The following is a 26,204-nucleotide window of genomic DNA, read 5'->3' as shown; positions in this document are numbered from 1 at the left end:
GTGCATCAAACGAGAATATTCAAAATACAACACTGCTCAGCACAGCATAACACGAGCACCGATCGCTCGATACAACTTATGGCTGTATTTGAAACGAAGGTCAAGTCAAATTTAGCGAGCGAAGTGACGTGCGTGACCTCCCCGTACTGCCGGGGCTATTAGTTGGAAAAGGGAGGGAATAATCCAGTGTTGAGATTTGATGAGAATTATTAACATCGGTTGAGGTGTGTGAATCTAACTTTTAGGGATGGCTTCGCGTGAATTTCTGTGGGATGTATTTCAACGGTGAGTAATTTTAAACGCTCTATTTTTGCCTTTGTTTCCTTGGTATTGCATCATTATGATTAATTTTTGAGAAATTGAGATATTTTTCTCTGAGTTAGTTCGGGGCTCGTAACTTTTACGATTTATGGACTATTGATATAGGTGTATGACGAAAGTGGGATGTAAATAATATGACGTCATGTACCAATATTTTTTGTAGGTATTATATGTTTTGTATCTTAAAGGTGCCCTTAAAGGTAACCTTAGGGTACACAGAATCTTAATTAAGAGAATTTTACAACTATCTCCCAAATGACTATTTTTTTTTACCACACTGTTGTTTCTGTATGCATTCCAACTTTTAAGGGGTTAATGGGGTTAGAGCATTGGTTGATTGATTGATTGAATACGTGCATTTGGGCTTTTGCCCGAATGCAGGAGTCCTCCCCCTACTTCACTCCTTTTCTCCTTAGGACCTTCTCATCCCCAATGCCTTCCCCTCCAGCTCATTCCACTTCCCCTCCAGCTCATTCCACTTCCTTGTCAGGAATTGTTTCCCTCTTTCTGTTTACCTCCTCGCCTGCCAATGGCGGATTTAGATGGGGGCATGTGCCCCCCCCCCCCCCCCCATCCCCATAAGTGTTATATATGCACTGGATAATACACGACTTCTGAAGTAATAAACCGGTATTATAGCCTACTAGGTCCAGACTACCGGAGCCCCAACCAGAAGTCAATTCTGGGTCCGCCCCTGTCGCCCGCATTATCTTCCACTCATGATTTATCCTCCCTCTGTGCTTGTAGTTCTTAAACAGCCTCACAGTTTTTTTTACCAGCCTCCTCCACTGTAGTATTTCCTATACAGCACCTTTATTATCACTTTATGGTCAATATCTTCACCATCGCTTCTCCTCCATGCACACATTACCCATATTTGGTTGTGTTAGGGTGTCTCGGAATTATAAAAAAGAAGTTTGGGGCAGCCTATTCTGGTTTGGAGAATCTTGGTACTTGGGCAGAAACCTATTTGTTTGAGAATTATCAAGTTAAGAGTTAGTCATTGAAAAAGAATAAACTACACGGGTGGGAAAACTTAATTCTGTATTGAATACCCTTTCCATGTAGCTATTGGTCACTGGTGATTTTGATAAAGACATTGTGTATACTGATTGGATAATATATTTTTACAGTGTCGACAGAGATCGCAGTGGCTACATATCTGCTGATGAGCTTCAGCTGGCCTTGTCCAATGGCACGTGGACGCCTTTCAACCCGGAGACCGTCAGATTGATGATAGGTACAGTGCTTTTACGCTTACGCCAACAATTTTCAATTTTTTAATATGACATTTTTTCTAATACGTTTGTAAACTGGCAAAGCTATCATTTAAATATTTTGCTACCCAATATAGAATTATCTCCTGTTGCATGTTGTGAGCAGCGGTAAGATGCAAAGGTGTTTAGTTTATTTATGTTTTGTTGTATTGGCAATTTTTAGATTTAATTTGTGTTGTGTCTGATGTTGAGGGCTTGGTAAATTAACCACACACACCTGTAGATCCAGCCATCTTTATTGAGTGCCGGAAATCAACCAACACTGTGTCTTCCATAGACATGATATCAAAGACATACACAACATACATAACATCTCCCTTTTTTTTGTGATTAACAATTGAAAACACATTCATCATCATTTCTTACAGACGAAGACATTATAGCTAGAGGTGGGTTGTTACAGCAATTTTCGGTATCTGTTCCAACCTTTTACTGATACAGCATTGTACCATGTTACAAGTATCTGATACTTCTGTATCAGACGGTCCCAGGAGGAAACAAAGCTCCGCGTACGCAGACCGTGCGACCGGAAGGAGAATCTGATACATTATTTATCACGCCTGGTAATTCTCTATCTCTGATACTCTCATGCCCGCCTGATACAGCCAGTATCAATCAGTTCAACATTCACTGCAGTTCGTCCTGGCCGTGTATCACCATGTTGCGGGCTGTCATGCTTTGTAGTTAGTATCTTTATAGTGAAATAAGGAATGGATAAGTGCACGAAAAAGACTTTATTTGTGTGGAATTTTTTCACGGAAAATAATGAGTTTGCTAATTGTAATTTGTGTAAACAAAAACTGAGTTATAAATCATCATCGACTAATCTGAAGAAACATTTGAAACGTAAACATTGATATAGTATGCTCACTAATGTACCTATCTGGTTTTTATTTTTGATAAAATCGTGAATTTTTAATGTATAAAAACACTAGTTACTAATTGTTTTCGAAAAAAGAAAGTCCATATGTTGATTACATTTGTTATTAGTGTCAACTGAGAATTTATTTGCATTTTCATAGCTGTTAGGTGCACAAATATAAATATTATATCTTGTATTAATGTACTTTTTAATATTAAAATTTCATTAGTTTTATTATTGAACGAGACGGTGCACGCACTGCGCACTGAGCGTACTTTGAAGTAGGACAATAAACAAAATGCAGTGTTGCCAACTCCTACAGAGTGTTTCCCCTAGGACCAACATCAAATCCCCCTAGATTTCTATTAAAAACCCCTAAAGTTTTTGTCGTACATTCTGTTTGAGAGGTTATTTCTAATATAAATATAAAATACATTCAAGTAGTATAAAATAGCTGTTGTATTTACGTGGGTGCATTTTACAAGCACGCTGACCGTTCAGCTATTATTTCTGATATTTTAGTTATAGCCGCGCTTGGAGTTTAAGTTTGGTTTAGTTTGTTGGTTGGGTTCGAAGCTTAATATAAATTGTATAGAGTCGTACGTTTTTGTTTGTATTGAGTTCATGGTTTTTTTGTTCACTTGAGCGTTATCTCAGTTTAAAAATTATTATCTTTTGTGTCATTTTACATGCTTTTCTTTTTTTATTTATTTTTTTCAAGATTTACACTTTGATTTCACTCTCTCAAAAAAAATTCTGGAATAATGTGCCCCCTAAAAAATCCCCCTAAATAAATGTACCCCCTAAAAAAAAACCTGTACATCTTGATTACCCCTAAATTTGGGGGGAAAACCCCCAAGTTGGCATCACTGACAAAACGACTTGTAACAATTTCGCTCTGCGCCTCTCCTTCAACGCCTTCCCCTGCGCTTCCTCCCCTACATTCTTTACCTTCTTTATCCCTTATTCGTCGTTCCTGCTCCCACCCCTTTCACAAGCTCCGCCCAACTTATCATCATCTGCGATCCTGTTCTGCGCACATTGGCCGTGGTGTTGTTCCAGGCGAATTCTGACCTGATACTAAAGTACTTGATACTTTTCAAGTGTACTCGTTTGCAGTCCTGATACAGGCGTGAATCAGTTCCAAAGTATCAGGTTAATACTTTGCGACCCACCTCTAATTATAGCCACTACAATTACACAAGCAGGGCACTACATTTCAATTGATTCATAACTGATGACTGATACACAACATACATAACATCTCCCCTTTTTTTTGATAACAGAACTTAAAAAAATAAAAATAAATAAATACACATCCTTATATTATCCTTTACATACATTTATTTTTACACATAATTATTTAGATAGCCAGGCCTTTTAACAACTCTGCCTGACCTCGTATGAACTATTGGAGCTTCACTAGTCGACAATTGGTTTTCACTTCTTACATTATGTTGGACCTCTGTTTCGGTGTCCATGGGGGTCACCGTAAACCCTTTTGTTACAGGCATACTTTGATCTCTGTCACAAAATCCCCGAAATTCACTTTGGTTTCTTTCTCTTCTCTCTGCCCCTATCCCTCTATCTTGTTCCCCTTCTACTTGATTCATATTACTTTCTTCATATCCCCACCTCACCAACGGAGTCTTGTTACTATCCAGAATGAGGTGTTTCCTATTCCGTTTTATATCATAGCCATAATCCACCCTTACTCTGTATGAACGTGGTCTATCCAATATTTTGGATATTTGGCCCCTCTGCCAACCATCCCCTTTCCTTGCCTGCACTGTATCCCCTACCTGGAGTTGCCTCAGTTCTCTAGTATTTTTGTTGTAACTTGTTTTTTGTTTCACCTGCCTATCCATTAATTCAGGAACTATGCTTTGTTGTATCTCTGGGTGAAACATTTGTTGCTGGTAGGGCAACAAACCTCTCAAACGTCTACTGAAAAGCAGCTGTGCTGGTGTTGGTAGGTGTGTACCAATCGGGGTATTTCAATATTCCAGTAGTGTTAACATTAAGTCCTTACCTTCCTCTCCTACTGTTCTTTTCAACATTTTCTTTATCGTTTGGATGTGACGTTCAATCAACCCATTAGACTGCGCATATATGGGGCTGGAAGTTTTATGTTGTAAGTTCCACGCCGTGACAAACTGTGTGAACTCAGCTGACCGGAATTGTGGACCATTGTCAGTATACAATACCTCTGGAATGCCATGTCTGGCAAAAATGGACTTTAACTGTGTAACGGTGTGGGCACTACTGAGGTCTTTCAATTGTACTAGCTCTGGGTATTTAGAATATGAATCTACTACCAGGAGATAGTCAGCGCCACCATAATGCAATATATCGGCTCCTAGGATCTGCCATGGCCTCTGTGGAATTTCTTTATTCATATGACTTTCTTTACTGTTCATATTTTGTGTTGCTCTACAGGCAGTACAGTTACTCACTAAATCAGTTAATTCCTTCATTAGAAAAGGCCAGAACACACATTCTCTAGCGCGAAGCTTACACTTTTGAATTCCCATGTGGTTATAATGAATATGCTGCAGAATATCTTTCCTCATTAGTGTAGGGATGACTACTTGTTTGTTTTTGAAAACTAAGCTATCTTGTACTACAAGCTCGTCCCTATATGCCCAAAATGGCTTGACTGACTGAGGTAATTTTTCTTTAGAAGGTGGCCACCCCATTAAAACTAACTCTTTTACCTGACTGAGCGTTTCATCCTGCTGGGTATGCAATTTTATTTTGTTCATAGTGTCCTGTGTTGCCTGTATGTGATGTATTACCAAACCCTCCTGAGCAGCTATTTCCTGTTCCATGATATTACATTTTCTATCCTGCAAACTAGCTCGGGACAGAGCATCGGCAACAATTAGCTCTTTGCCAGGTACATACTTAAGTGTAATCTCATAATTTTGTAGCTTGATTCGCATTCGCTGAAGACGCAGGGGGCATTTGTCTAAGGGTTTATTGAATATCGCCTGGAGTGGTTTATGATCAGTTTCTACAACTACGGGATTGCCATAGATGTACTGGTGAAATCTCTCGCAACCATACAATACTGCTAGCAACTCCTTCTCGATTTGAGCATAATTTTGTTGTGTTGTACTAAGTGTTTTTGATGCATAGGCTACTGGTCCCTTTGGTTGTAGTAATACTGCTCCTTACCCCTTACTGGATGCATCGACCGACAGCGTAAGTGGTTCCTTGGGGTTGTAATATTGCAAAATGGGAGTCTGTGTTAGCATCAACTTTAGGTCTTGAAAGGCTAGCTGATGCTTTTGTGTCCAATTCCACTGGGTCTCTAGTTTGCATAATTCTCTCAGGTCAGCACTGTGCTGAGCTAGCCTAGGAACAAATTTCCCTATATAGGTTAACATTCTTAAAAACCTATTCAACTCTTTCTTATTAGTTGGCTCTGGGAATTCCTGCACAGCCGCCACTTTCTCCTTATCAACTTTAATCCCATCCCTACCTACGACATGACCAATGTACTTGACTTCACTTACCCCAAACTGACATTTGCCTCTATTAAATGTTACATTATTCTCCCTTGCCCTAGTGAAGACTCGTTGTAGGGTCTCATCGTGTTCTTGCAAAGTCGTACCATGCACAATGATATCATCAATGTAAATTTCTACTCCAGGGATGTCACTGAACAGATCACTAAATATTTTGTGAAAAATTTCTGGCGCACATGAGAGACCATATGGCAATCGAATAAATCTCATCCTACCATATGCAGGTGTGTCAAAAGTAGTCAACTTTGAACTCTCCTCTGACAGTTGTATTTGCCAGAAACTCCTATTAGCATCTAGTGTGCTAAAATATTTAGCATTCAGCAATTCTACTTACACTTCCTCAAAAGTGGGTAATCTCTGATATTCCCTTTGAATAGCCCTGTTCAGTGGTTGAGGATCTAGGCACAACCGTATGTCTCCATTGGGCTTTCTAACCAGCACTATGGGGTTGAGCCATTCCGTGGGTTCGTTCACTATCTCTAACACTCCCATTTCAAGCATCCTATCTAGTTCCTCTTTTAGCTTTGCATGCAATGAGAAGGGAATTCCTCTAAACCTACATGCTTGTGGCTGACACTCAGGCTTTATCTTTAGTTCACAAGGCTTCACCTTAATATTTCCAAGTCCCTCAAATACATAGGCAAACTTCTGAACTTCAGTCTGTGTAGTTGTTGGAGTTTTGTCTAACCTAACCTCATCGACCCTATTCAGTATTCCTAACTGTTGCATTGCTACTAACCCAATAATAGGTGGAGAATTATTTACATTAGTAACATAAAATTCCAAGACTTTTGGAGCACTGTTTTCTGTTTTACAATACAAATAACATTTACCCAAAACTGTTATGTCTGTCCCCGAATATGTTTTCAGTTTAGTGTTTGTTGCATGCAACGCAATTTTCCGTAAGTGTAACTTCCTATATATACACTCAGGAATTACATTCACCTGTGCTCCTGTGTCAATTTTAAATTTAATATAGCCATCCGGCTCTTTCACTTTAAGTTTACAAAACCATTCCGTATCCCAGAACCCTCTATCACTAGTTTCATTATTTTTTTTACATAGTGTACTGACTTCAGTTTCAGCTGTTTCATTAAGAACATTTGCAACACATTTGCATTCACAGTTTACATTATTGCAGGAGCATTTGCCATTAAGGACATCACAATTGATTGGGTTAACCACTTGGGGTTTGTTTACTATGGGATGGTCCATGATGCTAGTTTCCTCTCCTGTAATACAACCCAACACTAGGTCTTGTGACCCAGAAACACTAGTTTCATTATGTGACTCTCCTACTTTTGAGACTAGTTGTACATTCTGTCTAGACTTACACATTCGAGCATAATGGTTTAATTTGTGACACTCTACTTTGTAGGCAGGACACTTAAATTTATCATGGGTTAATCCACATTTACCACATGTATGTTCTGGAACTCGGCGTTGAAACTTAGTCTGAATATTAGAATGTTGAACCATACCTTGCGTTTGGTGACTATTTTGATACCTATAATCCATTTTACCCTCGAACTGTTTTCTGCCTGGAGTCTGCTGCTGTGGCACTTGAAGTGCCGGTCCTCGTTCCGTAGTGTAGGTCTGCTTCGGTTTGCGGTAATCACTTCTTTCTTGACGCCACCCAAGCCTATCACTTGTTTCTTGCCGTGAAGCACTGCCTCTTGTTACCGCACCACCAGGTCTGTTCGAAGTGCAGTGCATTTCATGTACGACGTGTTCCCCTTCGATGAACTTGAGTAGCTGATGTGTTTTTTCTGCCGCCTTGCATACTTGAATAGCTTTGGTTAGCGTGAGATCTGTCTCTCGCAACAACCTATCTTTAAGCCGAGGATCCTTGATGCCACAGACTATTCTATCCTTAATCAGGTCATCACGCAATGTATGAAACCCACAATTAGAGCTGAGACGCCTCAATGCAGTAACGAACGAATCCACACTTTCATACTCTTCTTGTATTCTGGTGTTGAATTTATGACGTTCAACACTTTGATTAGTCTTCGGTAGAAAATAATCTTCAAGGTGCTGTAGTACACGATCAAACTTAGTAGCATCACTAGTAGGCACATCCAGCGTGGTGTACAAGTCTTGAGCCTCTTCACCCATAACGAGCAACAAAATGGCAATCTTCACGTCATCGTCTTTATTCGTCGCACCCGACGCTTTTAGATACACACAAAATAACTGCTTCCATCGTTTCCAGTTATTACCTAAGTCTCCTTCCAAACTTAGTGGTTTTGGCGGTTTCAGGGATTGCATTATGTACCGCTCGTGAATGGACCAAATCCATGCAACACTTCGATCTGCGTTTAAATTATCACTACGGTTAATACCGTCTGCACACAATCACTGTTCTTTTACTGCCCCGTGATAGATCATACTGTACCATAATTCGTCAGTCCGCAGCGCCATGTTGTGTCTGATGTTGAGGGCTTGGTAAATTAACCACACACATCTGTAGATCCAGCCATCTTTATTGAGTGCCGGAAATCAACCAACACTGTGTCTTCCATAGACATGATATCAAAGACATACACAACATACATAACAATTTGCATATGTTGGCCATTCTACATTTTTATAGTATTTTTGATATAGCTAACATTCCAACCATTAAAACTGATAATCACTAGTACATTACTTTAAATATCACAATGCAATCCTACAAAATATGTTTGAGAGTAAAGAAATTGCAATTTAAGGTTTTTTTTTTTGCTGTATCCCTCTTCTAGATAATAACTATTTTTTGGTTGTCTTGTGGGTAGGTATAGATTGAGTAATTTCTTAGTCTCGACTGCTCCAGAAAATTTCAGATGAAGATAATATTGCCTGGATTGGGTGGTTTTATGACAAAGAATCACATGATTAGTGCATGAATATCACGTAACAGATCACTTTGAAAATCTTGTGGAGTAATTTAAGAACATAAATGAGTAAAGATCACATTAACATATTAACCTATGTCCTCTAGTATGATGTCAGTTGTAACTGTTATAAGACAAACTTTGTTTATTCTTGTTTGTGCTTTTTTCAACACTAATAACTGTGTGAAGTTGAATGATTCCATGATTCTGCAATATTCAGATTTGTGTCAATGCTCTATTTAAGTTACCCATGTCACTTTTAATTTTGACATGTTGCAGAATGATATTTATTCATCCTTTATTGCAGTCATTAAATACAACAGAATGACAACGTCCAGGGGCTGTGCCCCACAATGCCAAATGCAACTTCCCTCTTCCCTTCCCCCTACACCTAGTACTGTTTTGTTATCACTAGCAAGTGCTACGAGTGACATGTGATCGGGCCATTTTTGAATAGTGCGCCAACCCTGGATGGTGGGGGGGGGGGGGGGGGGTGTGTAGAGGGAAGTAGCTTCAGTGTCATGTTCCATTCCCTAAATAATAATTTACTTCTTTTTTCAACCCCAAGGGTGATGGTTTATTTAATTTATTGTTTCCATAAGTAATACATGTTTTGTTTATTAACTAATTTCCAGTAGGACTATGACATTCTTGAACGCACCCTTTAATGCAGTGGTGATGCTGAAACACCAAGATTTCGATAAATGTACCAATGTAATCATTTTAGTATCTACATTGGCTGATATTCCCTGTCTGTTTATTTGTAGGAATGTTTGATAAAGAAAGCAGAGGCACTGTTAGTTTCGAAGATTTCGGGGCCTTGTGGAAGTACGTCACGGACTGGCAGAACTGTTTCCGGTCATTCGACCGCGACAACTCTGGGAACATCGACCAGTCCGAGCTGAAGATGGCCCTCACTTCCTTTGGCTACCGGCTGTCCGATCACCTCGTCAACATGATGGTCAGGAAGTTCGACCGGCTGGGGAAAGGAACCATTTTGTTCGACGACTTCATTCAGTGCTGCATTGTTCTGCATGTGAGTTGCTGTTGTACGTTTATTTTATGGCAGGCGGGTAGATCGTCACTAGCTTACAATCTTTGGTCCCTTTTCTTGAACATGTTTTTACGTCAGGAGGTTGTGCTAAACTCAAGTCGTAGCTATGGAAATCTCATATTATGAATTGGAGTGATATATGGCTTGGATTTAATCTTTGGTGGAAAATTATATTTTCACAAGTGCATTTTGATTATTCTTAGAAGAGTAGAAAATCCTTTTTTTATTATTGTTATATTGTGACCAGAAACATTTAGTTAAGTTCAGAAAAAATATCCAGGGCTGTGATTGCATAATTTACAAAGCTACATGGAGGAATGCTGAAGGTAGACTGAACTTGATTTTTTATTACTTTGTATTTATACTTCTTTATAAATGGCATGCAGATTTATTTTTCAAGGGAAAAATTATAAAACAAAATGTAATGATGGTACCCTTGCTCAGTCATGTTGGAACCTACTAGAGCTGTGCTGACACGAATTGCCAGAAGCAGATTTTGCTGATATTTAGTTGAATACACAACACACTTGTTAATTTTTGGCTGATATTATTGAACCAGTACCCGTTTCACTTTTCATACTACTACATACTTTGATCATCATTTCTTAGCTACGTGTGTCAGCCTTACATATCAAAAATAAACATCCTAAGTTTTAATAACGTTATTGAATCTAATACATCGTAAATAAATATATCACAAATACGGTTAAGTTAGATAGGAACAAAAAACTTGCTTTATTTAGAGCATAGCTACCACGTAAACAATGGAAAATACCAACTGCTTGAACTGCAAATACCTAAATGTTGGTAATATCGTAACTGAAACATTTTTTAATAAACTCACGTAAAGTTTTTGAAATTGAATTAAAAAAATAATAATAATTTAGGACTTTACATAACATAACCTACTTTTACTGTTTTTTGTGCAAAGTGACCCCATGAAATGCATTTCCTAATACATAATTTGTACCGTGAATTTGTGCAGTCGCACGCATTAAGATGGTATTGGAATTCACGTTCTTGAATTGTAAACATGTACAAAGTCTGGCAATTTTGCACATTTTAAATTCATTTTTCTTAAACTTCATATTTTGTGAATCAACATATTTCATAGTTAACTATTATTAAATCTTATTTTATATAATTATGTATTAAATAATTATAAATTTTGCAGCCTCTATTAGTTAATTAATGTTTCAATAAGCAACTGAGTCGTCAACAAACAAATGAAAACAAGCTAAAAATATGAGTTTAAAAAAGATAAATATGTTCCGTTTATAAACTAAAATACATGTGTATTTGCATTGAATGCTTTTCTTAGAATGAGTAATTTTGGGTAATTTAGTAATTTTATAAAAATATTTTAACGAAAATGTGTTTTCTCCTGTGTCGGTTCGGAATCGGTGAATCGGCAACAGTTGTATCGTCATATCTGCAAAATGTTGTGGATTGGTACAGCTGTAGAACCTACCTTGGTGGGACACAAGGGTAGGGTATTGCAGGAGGGTGGATCAATTGCTTCGACTCCCGTGTGGTAAATAAAATTAAAATAAACTCACAAGATAGATGGTTCTCACTTTCAGCAAAGGTGTTCCAAATAAAAAAAATTAAAATAAAGTGCATTAAGAAAAACAGACCACACCTGTTAGTCAGTCTTTGCCAAAAGAAAAAAACCAACTAGATAAGGTGACTAGATGCACATCTGAGTTATGTTATAAATTAATCATGATACCAATTATGAACACTTACTAGACAAACAGTAAAGTTTTGGGTTTAAGAATAGTAACAAGAACATTCTTTCACAACATTTTTTCCTTTCCCCTCTCAACGAGAAGAGTTCGAAACAGCTCTTAATTTGCCAAAGAAATTTAATTATTTACATGCAGAAATAAAAAAGGAACTTTACCTTTAAAATCCTGGGTTAAAAATATTTTTAAAATAATTTAAAAACACAAAATAGAATACTTTATTATCTTCAGGTAGGGCAGCCGGTTCCTGTGTGTGTGTGCTTCAATTCATTCATGTAGACCTTGCCTCAGGCAGGTAACTACATGCTGATTTTCATTACCTGTTAATTAATAAAATCTCACCACAAAATCACTTGCTTAACAAATGCTAAACAAATTACAATATTACTACAGTAAAACCTCATTAGTAAAAAACTATGTTAATACAAAACTCTCATTAATACAGTGTTTTCACAGTCCCTACCCATTACATAGGATTTATAATGCTAAGTATATTGGTTTAATATAATAGAATGGTTATTATGTAATACAAAGTGCTTTTGTTCCAAGGGTAAATAATTACAGTAGTAGAGTAGATACCAGTAGACATGTAGAATGCCACCATGTAACAGGATGTCTAAATATCAGAATAAATCAATGTATGTACTAATGTCATAATGTAGAAATTAGTAACTAATAACATTTGCAATATTAAAAAAAGTAAACTTATTCCAATCTTTTTTTACATAAATTGTGGTACAAACTTCATGCTAAATAAATTTCTTTAATTGAATTTAATATTTAAAAGATAACATATTTGTCAATAGAGTTAAGTTTTGATTGAAAATACTGAATAGTTTCATGATTTTAATTATATTTTGGTGCTTTGTGGTGTATTGACTTGAAATTTGGTGTTATATTGTGTATTGACACTTTTTTTTTGGTGTTATTTCTGTTTTATTGCAGTTCACCATATAATCTCGTCCCTATTAATAGCTCTTCTGTTATTGTTTATGATGTTTGATGTTTAGAAACATATTTTATACATAAAAAAGTTGTAGTAAATTTATACTCAAAAAAATGTACACAATTTATTGCTGGGTTTCTGCCCTCTGCCAAACAAATTAAATAACAAAAAAAAAATGGAAACACGTGAATAAGATTAAAATGTCATTAAATATACTACAGTAGTGTCTCAATTAACCGAAGTTCTGTATTATCCTAGCGACCTAAAGCTCCATTACCAGCTGAGACTGTTAAATAATTTGCTTGAGGATGTAGTTATTGATCTGACTTGTCGAAAGCCAAAAGAAAATGAATCTCGAAGATGCTATTTACTGGTTGGGCAAATAATGGAGTGACGTGAAGGAATCTACAATGAAGGAAAGCTGGGGGAAAATCACCCTAAAAGTGATAACACTGGGTCAGCTGAAAACCAGGACTATTTTCTTATTTTGTCCATGTTATTAGAGATTTGTGTTATCTAAGGCTGCCATGGTTAATTGAGACTACTGCACATTAAAAATGTATATTCAAATCCTGCCCAACAAATTTGGCACACACAGTTGTAAAATTAAAATATTTGTTTTTGCTGAGGAAATTTCTTTCTGGAGAAAATGGTAATTGGTTAGCACGTAGCTGCCTTGTTTTTTACACTTAATAATGCACTTTATTTAGATTTTGTAGTCCTATTGATGCTGTTGCTAAAACTTCATATTTGTTTTTTTCTGTTTTTCCAGACGTTGACATCTGCGTTCAGACAGTACGACACTGACCAAGATGGAGTCATTACCATTCATTACGAACAGTTCCTGTCGATGGTTTTTAGCTTGAAGATATGACTGCAGATTGTCGCACAAAGTTGCTTACCACATTCCATCTGCTTACGCATGCCAAAAGAACTCAAGTTTTAATGAAACTGTGCATTAAATGCATGGTTGTGTACGTCCTCGCATACAGGATTGTATCTTGACGGCAATTTTCTCGTACCCTTTCTTTAGCGTGCGTCGTATTCAACAAGGAATTTACTGATCATCGCTTTTCTTAACATACCTATTATTTTGTCCATAAAGCTCAGTACACACCAAGCTGAAGGTAAATTATTTCATGGCAATTAATTTTTACACTGAACTAAAGTTCCCATTTCTGTGGACTTTTCCCGAAAAGTTCTGGCAAAAAAAGTTACTTTTCCCTGTGTCTTGTTTTTACAGCAGAACTTAACATGTCCATGTCCATGTGCCAATATTACAGTTAACTATTTTGAAGGAAATCTTCAGTTTAAACCTAAGTCAATTAATGTGCACGATCGAAAATGCACCATTTCCAGCAATTAAAACTCAAAATGTTAACATAATCATCCAGAATTTGAAACCCATATCAAATGATCAAATTTATTTCAATAATATCACGAGATAGTGCTATGTATCGTGCGGCATGTCAGGACCACATATTTGTGTCGTAAATACAAAAAAAAATTGTGTGATAACATTAAAAGTTGCATTTATTGCAATGATCTCTCATTACTTTTTTATTTGCAACAGTCATGGATACATACACAACCTCCAGTCAAGTGATTAGTCTAAATTTCTCTTGTTGGCATTTTGCGTGGCTGTATGGTAGTGTAATCAGTGGATGTGACACTACTTAGTAGAGAGCTGCAGTACCAAGTTTCTTCAAATAGTTTTCTTTGCTGGACTTCCGAGCCTGGTACAGATAGATTACACCCACTGGCTTCTAATTCATCCTGTAGTTTGGTGGGCGTGCGAAAGGAACTAGGCTTTGACGTGACTCAAGTTGATGTCCCAGCGGTTCGTAACTCAGTATGGTCGTGGAACATCTTGTCACCTTACATTTTGTGTGGAACTGTTCCATGTTAGAACCAAACTTTTACTATCCCTCCCACCTACAGATTTTTAACTGAATGTGTCGAGTGACAGTCGTAATTTACTTACATCACAGGGGATAAGAAATTTGTAACACAAGTTTTACATTTACACAGTCCAACAGATCTTTTTCTACATGAATCTTATCTGTGCACTTAATTTGAATTTACAGTCTTTCTTCCTTCCTTCCTTCCTTCCTTCCTTCCTTTCCAGTATATGCCAAGTATGCATGTGCTGAGTCTCGTACTGAGGTAATTTTTTTATTTTTACTGATGTTAAAGTGTAACATTTCTTTCAAGGCTTAACATTGGGAAAAACAAAATTAGACTTGAACTGCAGTGATGGTTTATTGCAGTTTAGGAACACATTGTTGATATCAAATTGGAAAAACTTGGTTGGCTTTATAAGGTCATGCGTATTATAAACCGGGCAGCCAGTCTTGCCTTATTGGGGTCGAAGGATAAAGAGAAGTTGTAGCATTGGCTACCAAGAATTTATAATAACAATTGTTGTTTATAGCGATTTTTGATTTGGCAGATCTATAATGTGGTATTTGTACATGTTCTGTATCCTGAAATTGTAGAAGCTGTTAATACCTAGTATTTTAAAAGTTAAATTGTTAATAAATGAGATGTAATGTAAGTATTGCTCACTATGTTTGGTGGAGGCTATTTCATGTGTAGGTATTTAGTTCCTGTTTGATATGTTGTAAAATTTCCGTAGTTATTTGTTATGGGAAAATTTATTTTATGTATTGAATATTTATTGTATGTACAACTTTAAATTTCAAAACATGAAATATGCTTATTTTTAAGACCATGCACCAAAACTAAATCAGGGTCTCGATTTTTAAATGCATAAATGTTTATCCGTTGATGAATTTGTGTCCTGCACATGCGTACATTATTTTTGGGTGAAGTATTTGTGTGGTTTTTAAAATAAATATTTTAAGTTTGTGTTTGGCTAGTGCATGTTAATATAGTTCATTTAGTTGCTTTTATTGGCCAATTTTACAGTGGGAATATGTTTCTACATTGAGGATTTTGTTACTGTTAAATCTTTTGCATTTTCTAATTTTCTCACTATTTTAATTTACTTATTTTTTTACTATATTTTTATTATGTAGAGTTATTGGAACATATAAGGGTTATCTAAATATGTTTTATTATTTTTTCACAAGTGTGTGTAATGTGGGAGTTTGTTTCTTATTACACATTCTTCTTAAATCAGACTCAACTCTTTCAATGGCAGATATTATTAAATAGTTTACTGGATCATTGTTAAACTGCATATTGTGAATTCAACAACTCATAATAGTCACATTTAAGAACATTAAGCGAAAACTCAACTATGACTTCAAACTATGTTTAAACTTTCATAAATATGTAGGTACTGAAACACAGTTAATTTGACGCATTTAGCAAGTTTTATAATTTTGGCCAAACGTTTTGTGCTAGTAGCCAGTACTGTTGTTTCAAAATGAATAATGCTTTAGTGTTTAAATATGAAACTAAACAAATGTTGACTAGCTACAGTGTAACATCCTGCAACTTTCACCGCAAAAATGTTCACATTCTGAAGGGTAAAGGTGATTTATATTTGGAACGCTTAGTACACCTCTGCATGTACGTCAAGCTGGTGTTCGTAATCTCTTCGGTTGTTGACCTGAAAATTCCCCTGTGCATGAGAGGTCACCTCTCAAATAACTCATTAATAAAACAAATATTCACGAACAAAACTTGTTGAAAAATTGTTATTTGATGCAGTATTTTGTTGCCATGAAATTTCACTGCATACAAGGCTACAACAGAGCAATATAACCGGGTCATACTAGCAGCAACGAAGAATACAAAACCACTGCAGAGGATGAGTAGAGGAGTACGGAAAATAATTTATGGGGAGAATTAGTGACGGAAAGTTGCGAGCACACAGCGTGCCGTGTGGCTAAATTGATGCTGCACTATCTCTGTGTGAGGAGAAACTTCCGCCCATATTCAATCATAGTGGAGTAGTTTGGCTTTCATTCTGTGAACTACAATGAGTATTGCGCACAGTACTGGTCAGTATTTATTATTTAAATTAATTGGTATTGTACTAAGCTTTGCATAAAGGGTATGTACTATGTAGTTGAATTGCAGGTTCAGCGTTGCATGTATAGCTGAGTATTTTATGATTTTTTTTTTGCCATGTTTCCGATACTTGACAACATTGTACCGAGCCAGTTGGTTGTAGAATGTAGGTATGTACTCACTTCTGTTACATTGTATGTCACAGATGAATTTAAGAAAACATTCTATGATGTAATTTGCATTTGCAATGCACTGGACAGAGTGAACATCGCTTCCATTTTTGCAGTATTACAAATATGTAGAAAACAACTGATTTACTTGGGGCTTAAGGCCTTTTGTAAATTCATGTATCTCGAAGCCATAACAAAGACACACTGTACCTGTGTGCAGAATGTGGCAGCATCTCGCAAATGTTACTGTGAGACTAACAATGGAGACAATTTTGTTTAATCAATTTCCTTTAAGGTATGTTTTGTTTCTGAGTGTTCTGATAATTAACTTGACCTAGTGTGTGTAACTGACTTTTTAAATGTAAATCTTATTAATAAAAGTTGTATGTATTAAGTCTAACATAATTTGAAAATTTTTAATAACTGCTCAGCTATGCATTTAAATTGATACGTATTGTGTTGATCCAAAGAAAGTATTGTAATAATTGCTTAATGTTTTTCAATCGAATTTTCCTCAGGCTTTATACAATTTAACAATAATTCTCTCTTAATATAGATCTGTTTAGAGTTATGTTGCTAGATGTAACTAACTGACTGATTGTTAATGCTGTTGAAAATTAAACTTGGTGCAACAAAGAGGATGTAGAGATAGTCTCTGGTAGGTTTTGTATGTTATCATGATATGGCTATTGCCTATTTTTCTTATACAAAGAATTAAAAAATGTTTTGACTGTGTATACAACTTCTTTTCAGTGATAATATTTAAAATTTAAGTGTAAAATTTGAACATAATAAATATAGAGTAATGTTCTATATACCTATAAAATGTTTTTTTATAATTTGTATTTTATACCTTGACTAATTTTTATTTTGTCACATACACTCATAGTATCACTATAAATTACAAAACAATGCAGCAGTTTAGCCATTACAAATGCTTATTAAATCTGAATTCTAGAGTTGGCCAAATTACATCTTTTAAATACCGTATTTACTCGCGTATAGGTCGCACCCATAATTTGAGGTCTTGAATTTGGTATTTAAGATTCCCCCCATATAGGTCGCACCGGTAATTTAATGACGCGAACAGCCGGCGTGCCGTGCACGAAAGAGTTAACGGGTGCTGTAAAACTCCGCTACTACGATAATGGCGTGATAAATTGTTGTAACAAGTACTCGTAATAACCGAATATAGAAAATTGAAGTCAAGTTAGATTCCTGACTTCTTAAAATGTCTTAATTGTAGACTACCTATAACTCGAAAACAGTGCTTTGTATTGAAAAAAATGCACAGAATAAAATTTGTAGTAAATTTAATTACAAATAAAAAAGGCCTGTTATGATTTTTTATATCTACAGCGGTTTTCGTTTTAAACGTGCAATTGGTCTGATGCGTGAGGAAGTTCCCGACACAGATAAGATAGTGGCTGGGGAAACCATTGCTTCTCCCCTTCCCTTTTTCTACTTGTTTGCCATCCAGGTGCAACATCGCCCTTCGTTTACAATTTTTTTTGTGTTTACTGCGTGGACATTTTCAACAGTTTTTTTCCCCTTCTTCGAAGATGCCATTTAAATCTTTTGTTGCCTTTAATTTTTTTTGTGTGTTTGATTTCTTGTTATGAAAATTCGCTTGGTTAATTAACTATGTGTACATTGTAAATAAATTTGCCTATACCTATATAAACTTCTTTTTTACATTTTAAAGCAAAATACAATTGCAAAAAAAAATCCTCAAAAATTTTAAAAAATTTTTCTTCACATATAGGTCGCAATTCATTTTTTCCCCATCAAATCTGGTAAAATTGCTGCGACCTATATGCGAGTAAATACGGTATACTAAATTAAGAATTGGACCATCAGGCCGAAACATTTTAAATTAAATAACAATATCTACTAAAGCATTGACTAACTCCTTCGCTCGCATCTGTTTCTGCCATGACGCAACCCAGCGGTTGAGTATGACTTCTCTCTGTCTGACGCTCTATCTCTGACACTAAACTCTTTCGCTCCTGTGCAGCTGAAACGGGGACTGACTGACTGACCCATTGCCGGCTGGAACCATCCATACCAGCGACAGCCAAGTAACCAAGCCTACTTTATCTAAAGTCTTGGGGCTGTATCAAACACTTCCAAAATTCCTAACAATATTATAAATGTGAAAGTGTGTTTGTCTGTTTGTCCTTCTTTCATGCAGCAACGGAGCAACGAATTGACATTTTTTTCCTTGTAGATAGTTTATGGGCCGGAGGGTGACATAGACTATGACAAAGACTACATGTAATTATGAAATTCCATCGCAAAGAGATTGAAAAAGATGTCATTTCAGTTTAGAAAATCATAAGAGGTAGGTGATAGATACACAAACAATGAGTTTGTGTCATTTCTGTATTTCCACCACGTGGTCATATAGTAAGGTCTGTCAACTTTGTATCCTTCTACTTAGTGAAACCCAACTGCTTAGTGAAACTAGCTGCTGCTAGCAAACTAACGATGCTAATAATAGTTTAGAACTTAATCAATAGATGGTGTTGCCTTGTATTTGTAACACACTATAGTTTGGTGTGTCATCACGTCCCGCCTAGGGGTTACACAAAATGAAGCCGAAGACTGGTGTCTCTGTTTTGATGAGTAGCATTGATGCACTTAGATTATGCAATCAATGGAACTTTAATAAACTCAAAAGTTCCCATTTTTCGAGTGTGTTTCCTACACACTTGAAACTCGTTAGTGATGTTCCTTATGTTGTGTTTAGCCCGGGCAATGCCAGGTACTTCAGCTAGTAAACTATAAATCTTATTTAAAAAAAAAAAACCAAATCATTGTCACACTTCAAGCTCATAAAATTGCTTCATTATAATATAAAGCAGAGCAGGGTAATTTTTGAATTCTTTGCAGCTGTACATTAAACTTTGTACCCAAAACACAGTTTAAGGTATGATTATTAGGCCAATATTCTAAGACATAAAAATAAGGGTTTAGGTGTTGAATATGCTACACCTAACCTTATTCTTAGTGCACAATAGGACACAGCCAATCCCTTATTTTTAGGCAATGAATTTTGGTGTCCCACCCATTGCCGTTCTGTTGCATGAGAACTCATTTTTTCGTTGCTTTCGTCGAGATGGCCTAACCGTATGTCAGTATTAACTCTTAGTCATTTTTGTGATCGGGAGATGTACCAAGCTTATTGGTGTGCAAAATGAAACTTAATGATAGCAAAACTATTCTGGAATACATTTTGTACACTTTAGTGGTCATGAAAACAAATAATTTTTACTTTAAAAGTAGGTACTTGAGAAAATTTAATTTGCGCGATAGTGCTGCTATCTTAGGATATTTGGCGTAGCAAATGTATCGATGGTTGCCAAACGACCACGAGAATACAATGAAATCATTTTTTATCCTCGGGCAGGGCACGGATTATTAAAATACGTAGTTGCTTTTTCATTACCTAACAGGGATTGGGTGTGGGTACGTTCTGGAATATGGTCTGCAAGTTAGGTTACAGTTGTATCCCAACAAGGTAGTGCTTATTCACTACCTCACCCAAATGTTTTGAAATATTGCCCTTAGTGTTTTTGAGCATAGAAAAGTATGTTGGGTAAAACACTGCAACTTGACAATGGGATTTTGCATTGTCCAATATTGTTATGGTGTTAGTGTGTCAGTTTTACAAAACTTCATAGTTATTTTATTAATGTTTTATTTTATAAAAAGGTTTATTGCAAAAAAAAAGTCTCATTATTTTTAATGTTCATATATTGATATATTATAATCTTTCAAATTAGTTAAATCATATCACAACTAAGATGTTTATTTGAACTAGTTCACTGATGGAATTAGGCTTTTCCTGTAACAGTGTCTAACGTGTTCTAATTCAGGTATTTAAAAAAAAGCAAAATTTTAATTTACTTTTTTATTGTTATAAAACTAACACATTAAAAACTTTGTAATAAATTGGGCAGTCCCCACTCCTCCTTCTATGTATATTTTTTTATTTATTTTCTTTATTTTCTGAGCTCGGAACTTAACCTTATACTTCAGCTTACAGAATTAATACTTGAGTATGGTGGGTAATACCACAGAGGTGAAGAAAATGTTTAATCTGTGGTGTTGATGACTCGTTGACATATTTAAAACTAATTTGTACTAAAACCCTTGAACACTAAATACATTAAAATAAATGAGCCAACAACAAATGACTCCTGTTGCTGATAAACTGTAAATGATATGGTCAGTATGCTATGGAACCCTAGACTATAGTATACTGGTAGGAATGCAGTTAGAAAAGGAAATAACAACAAGAGAATTATGATGAGAGAAACAAAAATATTTAATGGTGGAAAGTTTATTAGTTAAAATTAAGAGCAGTCTGGATGAAAATATAGTTTTGAAGGTGGAAATGGTAGATACATAAAATGACTATAAACAGGAGGCAAAACACAGCAAACACTTTCACTAACAACAAAACACTGACACACAGAACCAAACAATTATTACTGAAAACCTTAAAATCCTATTTAAACAGTATTAAGATTATTAAACATGAAAATCTTACAATAAGTTTACAATTCTATTTGGTGTATGACGTAGTTGAGGATTAGTTGAAAATTTATTATATTTTACAGGCTTTATTTCTGAGCAAAAAAAAATATAATTATTTTGAATATTTAAAATTTACATGTGATCTATCCCTTCTGGAGTCTAATTGTAGCTAAACTCATTGGGAGATACGGAGGCACAGATAAATTACAAATGTTTGTAGATACTTTAATACAGTTTAAATTCAAAGAGATAGTTATAACGAAAACAGAAAATAATAGTTACTTAAGGCACACGGCATTACTCAGTAGAAGCAATTTTAAATTGATCTGAAGGACCTCTGAGTGTTCGGAAAAACGTACTTCTCTTCAAAAATAGCCAAAAATATTTGATCTTCGTTCCAAATAATGTTTAAATGTTACAACGTTTACATGACGGTACAGTTCAAGAATTAATGCGGGCGTAAAATCACTTTTAGTATAAGCCCCTTGCTTAATACAATGGTGACGCTATTTGCTTATGGCGTACCTTTACTAGTGAAACTTAAGTCAATTTTCATCTAAAATAATTTCCTTAGTTCCAGAACAACTTTACTCACTGTCGATGTCTGGGTCGAGATGCACAATTTTACATTACACCATATAAGCAACAATGCAAGAAAACCATATTTTATAGATTTTAAATCACCAAGGCGTTAGGCCTCAGCCTATACGTGGTAACGCCAAAAAAAAAACTTATTTCTTAATTTCTAATCTACTTCCTGTTCCGGTGCTGCCGAATCCCGTGAAGACCCTGTCTGGGAGATCCAGAGCAGCATCTCATGGCCTTCGGTCACAACAATAGTGTTAAATCACAGGTAAGTAATAGCTCGAAAACAATAAGATTTCAAATAAAAAAATGTGAACAGGATGAAACATACATGAAAAATCAGTAGGACTTCCAACAATACATAGGAAAAATAAGTTCATAATAATAAGGTTCAAAATACTTATTATAAGTTCTTGTTTTCAGGTTAGACCTATAGTGTTTTTCAAGTTAAGGTAATACAACAATAGTGTGCTCGTAAAAATGCATTGACACGAGAGAAGGTTAATTCAAACAATAGGAAAGTATATAAATAATACTGAAAATACATTTAAATAAGAATTAAATGTCTGTACGGACACTTTGTGGTAGTACAGAAGCTGTCCCATGGGGTAACAATAAAACGCAGGGGACACGAACCACGTGGCCGCCGGTTTAGTGATAGCCCATCTGTCTCTGTCTTACGTAGCATGCGCTTCAGGTTCCCGCGCGACGGTTGAGAATTGGCGGAGGGGTGGGGGTAACTGGCGCGCGAGCGGCGACTAATCAAGTGCTGGCGCTCGGAGTGACTCGTTGTCTCCCGCCGGCCGTCCTCGAAGCAACACCTCGCTGCTCCGCGCTCCAGAAATGGCGCGAAAACTCCGTCGTCTCGTCGTCGTGCTGGTGGTAAGGTGTTGGGAGGGTGTCTAGCATCAGGCAGGCTCAGGACACTGGTGAGTTTACTTACAATTGAGTGCAGTGGACGGCGATTCAGTGTTAGGTGTACCATTAACAACCCTCAGTCGTTCTGCAGGTGTGACCACGGCGTTGTGGTGTGCCGATCCACGCCGGGGCAGACGGCAACGTCCTCTCCACGCCATCGCGGAGGGTGCCTGCTACCGAGAGGGCAGCAGCACGTGCCGTGCCGGGGTCGCCTGCGCTCGTGGGGACGAGCAGCTGACGGCGGCGGGTCCTGACAGCACCCGCGGTCCGCAGGGCAGCCCTAGAGCCGTCCCAGACGGGGACCAGTGGTGTACAGCAGGGGGTGGATGGAGGTCCCATGCTGACGCAGCTGCGTCAGCAGGACGTGGCGTCGACCGGACGTCCCGTTGGAGCGGGTCCAGCTCCGTCGTCGTACCGCTAAGTACATGGCCGTGTCCTACACTCGTTTTCATTTCCGTACTGGGCACATGACAGGCGTGTCTCTAGTATCTCGCGGTCCCATAACTTACTCCATAAATAACCATAACAATGTTCTGTGCTTACTGGTTGCTGTCTGGAGTCGCACTCACTGTCGCATTGGTGTAAGACAACAATAGGGATGTGATCACATACAAAAAAAAAATTATCCTTATTATGAAAAATATGAAATTATTAAGAATTCTTATAATTAATTATCATTGACTTATGAGAATACAGTATAGTATGCAACAATCACATAACATCTTATTACTTCTTAAACACTAATATTTTGCTATAATTATTAAATATGATAGGAATACACTATTTACACAATGGTACTGCTAGTTTTATTCTTGGTTAACTAGTCTTTCAGTTGTACAGTGGTTTAACTGTCTTGCTGGCTTTGTTTACATATAGTACTCTAGCCTTGGTACTGTACTATAATACTATAACTTGTTACCATAAAACTTGCAATTACAATATAAATACTTATCAGGGTTGATTGGCATTTTTTTCCTTTCAGAAAAATTATTAAAATTGTTTTCATTCTAATTATTATCCTTAGACATCATGATAATATAGTATACAATTGCTATTCAGCTTATTTTACTGACATTCATAACAAACATAAAATATTTACAATACTTAAAATGTTTAAACAGCATTTTGTTTACTATTAGCTGAGTAAACTTGTTGACTACTAATGCAATTAGCAGTATTATTACAATTTTTACAACATATTTTAAGAGTTTTTTTTTGTTTTGTTTTTACAATTTGATCTCAGTGATTTTGGTTTTGTTTACATATGGATATATCACTTTCATGTGATGTTAGGTGTTCATACATCACAAATCAAAATTATTTATTACATGGAAAACAATTCTAAGAGATTATTAAATAGTAACATAACACAAGAAAAATATTTACACACAAAAATAACCAGTTGAAAAATTATATACATAATTAAGCTTATACATAATCAAATATTATCATTTCTTATGATACCTTAACATTTATTATTAGTATTCAAGACTAGTATTATTATTTCTTGCCAGATGAATAATAATTTATATACAGTCTTTGAAGGTTCAGTATTCTCTCTTGAATATGGTGAGGCTTTCAGCTGTCTCTCACTCTGTTACTCTGGACACAGCTGCACAGTAGATTACTTGCAGAATGCTGTTGTCTTGTCAGGTAGGCTGTCAGCTACTGGCTGATGCAGAGTCTCATATCATTTCAAGAATGTTCATGATCTTCCAGTCAGGTGTTACACCTATTTACACTGACATATAAAAATTTCTTGCACTTTTATAAATTTGTCACACTTCTGTTACAGTGACTTCATACAACAACTGGGCAGCATAAGAGCAGACTTTCTCTCGCAACACCAGTGTTCCTTGCTACTGTGGATAACAACTCAGAAGACAATCACATCATCATGTGCTGCTGAACAACAGTGACGTCACTCGCGTGACAGTGTGATCCTCAAGATGACAGTGCTTCGAATTATGTGTTACACATCAAAAATAATATTTGGCGTTCATAAAATTAATTTGTGCCCATAATTTATAAAATCAAATTCCAAAATAAATCAGTTCCAATGCAGTTTTTTTTTTCTTTCATTCTGATTGAGCAAAATAAATTCCACAAATTTCTTCATATCAAGCTTCCATAAATGTTCTTTTTTAAATTGCAAAATATTATTAAATTTTTAATTTTTTTTTTTTTTTTTAAATAAGATAGCTTTGTGGGTGATACAACAACAAGCTAAGGCTCAGAGTGCTACAAGAAGGAGTATCATATCTGCAGGTAACTAGCAGTTAGAGTGTGCATGGCTTAGTAGTTGCAAGTGTTCTTGTGCTTGTAGTACGCAATGTGCATGCCCTGCTTAGAAGTCACACAGCTGGTCGGCGAAAATTTTAACACATAGTAGTCACTCTTGTTAGGTTGGTTAGCTCACACTATAGTGGATCAGTAGGTTTTTTTTTTTTCTTCAGAGTAAACAACATGATTACACTGTTAGTAGACATCTAGTCCTGCTCACATGTGTCACCGAAGCTTCATACCCATTTAGGTCATGCCATAGCCATACATTACGGTACCATAATAACCCTAGGTTAGTGCTGGACAACAAATCCCAGTGCGGCAGAGCCTTAGTCTTAGACCGTCACGAGACAACACACTGGTTTTAAGCTCATCAGACAACCAGACTAGTGCATTTCCTTACACTAACAAATACAGCATACCGTACAACCTTGGCTACACAGGTCCTGACTTGGACACGAAACATTGAGCTTCACACACTTAACAGTGTTCGATGTACAGGTCCTTGATCACATAGGACTACACAGTGTAGACAACATGTACACTAATGTTGTTTCTATACTCCACATAAAAAAACCAATTCTATTAGCTAACACACAAACAACACATGTTACTGTGGGACAATAGGCTTGTGGTAGGCCCTTAGTTGGGTTAGGTTATACCTGCCTATGATGTTGTTGGTGGCAGGGTCTGCCAACTCATAGCAGTTGTTGTGAATTCTGTTTATGACCACATAGGGTCCCTTGAACAGCAAGAACAACTTCTTGGTAACATGGTCCCACTTCTTGCTCCCGCTTGCACTCCTGCATAACACTAGGTCTCCTATACTGAACTGCTTGATTTTAGAAGCACTCTTCCTTCTTTGCCTTGCTTGCGCCTCAGACTGTAGGCGGTCGTTGATCAACTGTTCTACCTCACTGCCTGTGGGTAGTTCTGCCTGATCAGTTTCCATGTCAAATTTGGGCATATAGAGCGGGTCGATCGCCACCGATCTATCCAGACACAGAGCTTCATAAGGGGTGACTTGTAGGCTCTGGATATCGGGTATGAGTTCAGGGCGATGCAAAACTGACCCGTTCTAGTTTAACACTCTATCCTGGTT

At 36.5% G+C, this 26,204-nt stretch overlaps 1 protein-coding gene across 1 annotated transcript; it reads left to right on the top strand.

Annotated features, from left to right (window-relative positions):
* Nucleotides 1–76: 76 nt before the first annotated feature.
* Nucleotides 77–17,597, top strand: LOC134528343 (programmed cell death protein 6-like). Its single transcript, XM_063361895.1, has 4 exons — nt 77–285; nt 1,455–1,561; nt 9,637–9,905; nt 13,390–17,597. The coding sequence occupies exons 1-4, from the start codon at nt 248–250 to the stop codon at nt 13,489–13,491; spliced, it is 516 nt and encodes a 171-aa protein (XP_063217965.1). The 5' UTR covers nt 77–247; the 3' UTR covers nt 13,492–17,597.
* The last annotated feature ends 8,607 nt before the right edge of the window (nt 17,598–26,204 follow it).

This window comes from Bacillus rossius, chromosome 1 (genome assembly GCF_032445375.1).
Source record: "Bacillus rossius redtenbacheri isolate Brsri chromosome 1, Brsri_v3, whole genome shotgun sequence".
NCBI lineage: Eukaryota > Metazoa > Arthropoda > Insecta > Phasmatodea > Bacillidae > Bacillus > Bacillus rossius.
This window is presented reverse-complemented; position numbering and strand designations above follow the sequence as displayed.